Consider the following 7,108-nt stretch of genomic DNA (forward strand, 5'->3'; position numbering starts at 1 on the left):
GATGCGTGCTGAGTTCGGAGGAAGTTCCTTGATACCTGCTGAGACTGGAGGGCAGATAAAGGCCCTAAGGAGTGTTTAGAATTCCAAAAGTCCTGTTAGTATTGCTGACACTAAAAGGTTTCTGGTTAAAGATTTTCCTGAAGGCTACTAGAACTCTGGCTTCAGATTGACTCACAAGAGAAGTAACAGGCTGTTGTGAAATACTCACAGCTTGCCGAGCTGTGAGCTTGACCTAGGACCTCCTAACAAATAAAAATAATTGAGTTTACCATTTAATACTTTGATTCATCTCAGAGCACAGTATACCTAAGTAAAAAGATAGTCGGCTCTAATGGGAGAACATAGTAAGTGTAGGGGGGTTGTTGTTAGGTGCCGTCAAGTTGGTTCCAAATCATAATGACCCTTTGTACAAATGAATGAAACACTAGTCCTGCACTAAGTCATTCACAGCCGCTCAGTCAATCTATCTCATTGAGGGTCTTCCCCATTTTCACTGACCTACTTATATCCTTCTCCAGGTATTAGTCCCTTCTGACCACATAACCACAGTATGAGAGACCAAGCCAGGCCATTCTTGCTTCTAAGGAGCATTCTGGCTGTACTTCCTCTGAGACAGTGTAAATATTATAGAGACCAGTATTTGCTGGAAACAAATGAGCTTCCCTGGAAAAATGATACAGGCATACCTCCGAGATACTACAGGTTCGATTCCATACCACCATGATAAAGTGCATATCACAATAAAGCAAGTCACACAGATTTTTTGGTTTCCCAGTGCATATTGGGTAGTCTAGTAAGTGTGTGTTGTTGTTGTTGGTAAGTGCCGTAGAGTTGGCTCTGACTCAAAGCAACACTATGTACAACAGAAAGAAACACCACCTGGTCCTGAGCCAGTCTCACAATCCTTGCTGTATCTGAGCCCATAGTTGTAGCCACTCTGTTAATCCATCTTATTGAGGGCTTTCCCCTTTTTTGCTGATGATGCTCCACTTTACCAAGCATAATATCCTTCTCCAGGGAATGGTCCTTTCTGACAACATGACCAAAGGAGTTGAGAAAAAGTCTGGCCATTCTTGTTTCTAAGGAGCATTCTGGCAACACTTCTTCCAGGTCAGGTTTGTTTCTTCTTCTGGCAATCTGTGGTACTTTCAGTATTCTTTACCAACAGCACAACTCAAAAGCATCAACTCTTCTTCGATCTTCCTTACTCATTGTCCAGCTTTCACATGCATAGGAGGCAACTGAAAATACCATGGCTTGGGTTAGGCACACCTTAGTCTTCAAAGAGACATCTTTGCTCCTCAGCACTTTAAAGAGGTCTTTTGCAGCAGATTTGTCTGGTGCAGTACATGGTCTGATTTCCTGACTGCTGTTCCCATTAATGTTGAGTGTGGAACAAAGTAATATGAAATCTTTGACAACTTCAATCTTTTCTCCATTTATCATGCTGCTGCTTATTGGTCCAGTTGTGAGGATTTTTATTTTCTTTATATTGAGATCTAATCCATACTGCAGACTGTAGTCTTTAATCTTCATCAGTAAATGCTTCAATTCATCTTCACTTTCAGCAAGCAAGGTTGTGTTGTCTGCATACTGCAGATTATTAATGAGTCTTCTTCAATCCTGATGCCATGTTCTTCTTCATATCGTCCAGCTTTTCGGGTTGTTTGCTCAGCATACAGATTGAATAAATATGGTGAAAGGGTACAGTCCTGATGTGTATTCCGTTCCTGATTTTAAACCATGTGGTGTCCCCTGTTCTGCTTGAACGACAGCTTCTTGGTCTATGTATGGGTTCCTCATGTGCACAATTAAGTGTTCTGGAATTCCCATTCTTTTCAGTGTTACCATAATTTGTTAGGGTCCACACAGTCAGATGCTTTTGCACAGTCAATAAAATATAAGTAAATATTTTTCTGGTATTCTTTGCTGTCAGTGTGCAAGAGCATTATGAAAAAGTTTGAAATATTGTGGGAATTATCAAAATGTGACACAGAGACACAGAGTGACCACAAGCTATTGGAAAAATGGTGCTGATAGACTTACTTGATGCACAGTTGTCACAAAACCTTCAATTTTTAAAAAATGCAGTATCTACAAAGTGCAATAAACAGAAGCACAATAAAACAAGACATGCCTATATGTATTTGCAAATAATCAGAGACTAGAGCTTCTTCTGTTGATGCTAACTTAGCATCCGATGTAAAAGATGATTTTTTTTTCATGGGCTCAGATTTCTAGAATTCTACTAATGAAACGAGAGGCAGGCATTTATAACATTTTCTCTATACTGGTGGCCAGGAGAAGATTGTGCGAAAGCTTACCTTTCTGAAGACGGGACTCCTAAAGGTCTCAATTTAGAAACTCTGTTATTAATTTGGGAGCTCTGGTGGCATAGTGCCTAAGGCATTTGACTGCTGATCAGAAGGTTGGCTGTTCAAACCCACCAGCTACTCCTCAGAAGGAAGATTGGGCAACCTACTTCCATAGAGATACTGCCTTGGAAACCCTAGGAGGAGTCGCTGTGAGTGACTAAACAGTGGTGCCAAGCAAAGGAGAGTGTGATGAGACCCTGACAGATTGTGGAGGCCACCATGAGCTAGATCCCACATTCACCTGATACTGTATATTATGGCTGCTGAGACAAGTATCCTTTTAGTTAAAAGTAACAAAATGCCTCTTGTTTGGGGGTGGGGAGAAAGAAGGAAAAGAAATACTGAATAAATACAAAGAAGACATATATTTCTGCTTTGGAAATAAATACATTCATTAGTTTTCTATAATCCAAAAGGTAATTTGTAGGGAGTATAAGATACTAACGTCTATAATGAACTTGGCATGTGGCAGGACTTCTGTTCCTGAAGAATACCAGTCATTGTAAGTAAACAGGAAGGAGTGAGCTTTTCCAAGAGGTAACAAATGATTGCACTTGAGCCCTTCCCTAGCACCCCTTCCCTCTTAACCTACCCGAAATGTTTCTAGCATTATGAATTTGGTTTCTAATCTTATTTTGCTGTGCAAGCTGCAGAAATGTCAGGATTTCCTGACTGTTCCTCTGCCTTTGATTACCCTTTTAAGCAATGCTGATTGCAGGAAATTGCTGTGGTGCAAGGCGGGTGTCACAACACAGTGATTAAAACCCGCATATGCCATTCACTGACTGATTGAAATAATCATACAGATGAAAAACCTGCTAACTGTGCAGAGGGGTGCTGTTTCTTATCATTGGGGCTTAAGGATTTTGAGCTAAAGAATCAAAACTAGTGTGAGTGAGGCTTGTGTTTTCAGTCATTTTACTTTATTCTGACTCCTCAAAGCTTCTGAGCAGAGCCTCAATCTTTGATGAGCCTGATCTCAAAGAAAACAAGTTGTTGCTTTTTCCTAAATGCATGGTTCCCAGTGTACATGACTGTAAAATAGTAGTTGAGCATATTCGGGGGGTGGGGGGGGGTGTTTGACTGTAAATGAGACAAACAGGTGAGAACAAAATGGGGGAGGCCTGAATAGTTTGGACCAAGTTTCTTTTATCTTTCTTTTTGCTCTGCACAATGTTAAGAGAGTAATTTGATTCAAAATGGCTTTTTTTTTTAAATTTTTAAATTTTAGCAGTATGTGGCTCTGTGTTCCTAAGCTATTTCAGTTATTTGATTGTTTTGTAAAAGTATCAGACCTATTGGGGCATGGTAACTTGGACATGATATTGTGGTCAGTCTGGAAAACACAGCTAAGTATATAAAACTTCTGAATTCTGTCTAAATCATGACCAATCCCATTCTCTTCCCATTGTCTGCTTTAGTGCTTCCCATGTGTGACTGAACAAGGAAAGATCCGGCTTCCAAAGCCTTATTCTCATGAGTCATTGGATCATCAACATAACTTATGAACCTTATACCTACTAATAATTTATCTCTTTGTCTCCCTCAGGTACAGAACCTTGGTATTTCTATTTAATTAATGGATTTCTGAATTTCAATGTAGCCTTTGCTTTGGCCCTCCTGGTCTTGCCACTGACTTCTCTCATGGAATACCTGCTGCAGAGATTTCATGGTGAGTGGTATGAAAGATGTTAGGTTTTTTAAGGGAAAGGGGTAACAATATACCAAGAAATGAGTACAGCATTCTGCTTATGTGTTAGGGGAAAAACCCCCACAGATTCAAACATATTTCTATAGAGACACTTTTATCAGGCCTTAAAACTTAAAAAACTCAACTGCCATCAAGTCAGATCCGACTCATAGCGACCCTTTTGGGTTTCCGAGGCGGTATCACTACGGAAATATATTGCTCAATCTTCCCTCCGAGGAGTGGTTGGTGGGTTTGAACCACCAGCCTTCTGGTTAGCAGTCAAATGCCTCAGGCACTATGCCACCAGAGCTCCCATATTCGGCTTTACACAGGACAAAGACAAAACAAAGAAAATCATCTAGGATGAAGGAATGCATCAGCATGTATACAGTATAAAAAACCAAATGGAATCCACTGAGTCACAGTCATGGTGTTCATTATATTTGTTAGAGTACAAAAGAAATCACAAAACTTCCAGAAAGATGGAGGAATAGGCAGACAAGCTACACAGACCCTCTTCAACAAAGAAAAGAGAAACCAGTTGACAGAGATACAGAAGATAATCCTGGAGCCCTGAGCTTTGTATACAGAAGTATACAGAAGTGTGTTAGTGGAAAACTATACCAACTAGTGGAAAAACCTGAATGAAAACTGTGACTACAGAGATGGTCAGAGCAGTAGACTGTCAGCTACCTTGACGGGACCAACAGCCTGAATATTTCCAAGTGGTGTTGGGACCTGAGAATTGACCTTAAGGTAAGCCCTGATTGACAAGGGCTGCAGAGATGCCTGCATTGGTGGTCTATGTCTAGGAAGGGAAACAGCAAGGAGGGAGACAACCTGGGCTATGGACTTTTGGCTCTTTGGAGGATGCAGCCATTTTGATTGTTTACAAGCAGTGGCCATTTTGGATATTTAAAGTGACTGAAAAAAAACCAAACCCAAACACACTGCCGTTGAGTCGAATCCGACTCATAACGACCCCTCCTTGGGGATCACTATGGAAGTAGATTGCCCAACCTTCCTTCCGAGGAGTAGCTGGTGAGTTTGAATCACCAGCCTTCTGGTTAGCAGTCAAATGCCTTAGGCACTATACCACCAGAGTTCTCAAAGTAACCAAGGGTGCAGCCATTTTGAATGTTTACAAGTGGCAGCCATTTCGGATGTTTAAAGTGACTGAGGGCGCAGCCATTTTGAATCTTTACAAGTGGTGGCCATTTTCGATTTTAAATTGGCAGCATTCTCATTTGGATTCCAGGGACCTAAGAATAGGCTCCGTTTGCCAAGGACGGCAGGGACATACGGGAGGGTGACAATGAGAATGGAGACAGGTGGTAAGCGACTAAGTGCTGCCAACTAGTGAATAGAGGAGCACAGCACAGTACCCTGCATATGTAGATAACGTATAAACAAAACAGAGGAAACAAAAATCGTGGGCAAGTTACTCCAACATACAATCACCAGTTAAATATAAACAAAAAACATCACAATGCCATGGAGACAACAGAGCATCACAGTCCACACAAAGATAAAGCAGGAGAAATGGGACCAGGATACAGACCCAAAACATCCGTGAGGAAGAAGCAGCATTGGAACTCCCTGATAAGGAATTCAAAAGAATTATGTTTAGGTACCTTTAACACATGGAGAGACAGATCAAGGAAAAGTCTGACAAAATTGAGGAAAACATGGAGAAAACCCCAGAACAATTTTGAAAGACAATACAAGAACCAAATTACAAAATAAAAAATTAGAAATGATACAAAATCTACAGACAGGAATCCAGAAGATTAATACTAAATTTTCAGAAATGGATAAGCCATTGAATGGGCAAAGGCGTAGAATTGAATCAGTGGAAGACAGAATTAGTGACATTAAAGGCAAATACCTTAGTACTTCTTTGGAAGGAATCAATCAGAAAAAAGATTGAAACAAAATGAAGAAAGCCTAGGGTTCACATGGGATACCATCAAAAGGAGTAACCTACATTTAATCAGAATTCCAGAACAGGAAGAGAAAAATAAAATCACAGAAAAAATTGTCCAAGATTTGTTGGAAGAGAATTTTCCTGGTATGATGAAAGATGAGAATATATCCATTCAAGAAGTTCAAAGAACCCCAAACAGAATAGACTCCCCCCAAAAAAAAGAATCACCAAGACATATCAACATCAAACTCACCAAAACCAACAGAAAGAATCCTGAAAGCAGCACGGGAAAAGTGAAAAGTTACCTACAAGGGCAACCAATAAGACTAAGCTTGGATTTCTCAGCAGAAACCATGCAGGCGAGAAGACAATGGTATGGTGTATATTAAACCCTGAAAGAGAAAAATTTCCAACCAAGAATTATATATACCTAACAAAATTGTCCCTGAAATATGATGGTGAAATTAGGACGTTTCCAGATAAGCAGAAATTAAGGCAATTTGTTAAAATCAGACCAGCCTTACAAGAGATGCTAAAGGGAGTCCTTTGGACAGAGAACCAACAATAGCAAACAACAACTGACCATTAACACACATAATGACATAACCCAGAAACCAACCCAGTTATAGTACATAACTATAGATATATACTTTGGATATAGAAGCATCCAAAGTAAATAAGCCTACAAGATTGTAAACAGGGAACCAGAGACATTGATTGACAAATGAGGGCAACTACAAACCAAAAAGAGGGAAAAAACTGTGTAGTTACAGAACTTCTAAATGGTAGGGGAAAGTCAAGACAACTACAAGATAGAACAGACTGTTCTAAACTTGGGAAGAAAACTATAAATCATAGGGTTACCTCAAAGAAAAATGATAAACCTTCATATCACAATAAATAAAAGAGGGCCAGTTGTGACCATAATTGCAGGGGACATCAAGCTCAATTGGCATAACATACTATACAAAACATTGTTCCACCTACTACTTTGGCGAGTAGTGACTGGGACCTTAAAAGCTAGGAAGCTGCCATCCAGATGCAACAACGGGTCTCTCCTCATCAAGAAGAAAGAAGAAAACCAAAATTAATGGAAACAATCAGTCCTAGCGACTG

The 7,108-nt window shown here is 40.1% G+C and overlaps 1 protein-coding gene across 1 annotated transcript in view; it reads left to right on the forward strand.

Moving 5' to 3' along the window:
* Nucleotides 1–7,108, forward strand: part of ALG9 (ALG9 alpha-1,2-mannosyltransferase) — a 197,775-nt gene that overhangs the window by 37,644 nt on the left and 153,023 nt on the right. Inside the window, exon 9 of the mRNA XM_007936556.2 lies at nucleotides 3,925–4,047. Within this exon, the coding sequence (XP_007934747.2) occupies nucleotides 3,925–4,047 (123 nt within the window). The remainder of the gene's footprint in view (nucleotides 1–3,924; nucleotides 4,048–7,108) is intronic.

This window comes from Orycteropus afer, unplaced genomic scaffold (genome assembly GCF_000298275.1).
Source record: "Orycteropus afer afer isolate SDZICR_OR568_19922 unplaced genomic scaffold, OryAfe1.0 scaffold00036, whole genome shotgun sequence".
NCBI lineage: Eukaryota > Metazoa > Chordata > Mammalia > Tubulidentata > Orycteropodidae > Orycteropus > Orycteropus afer.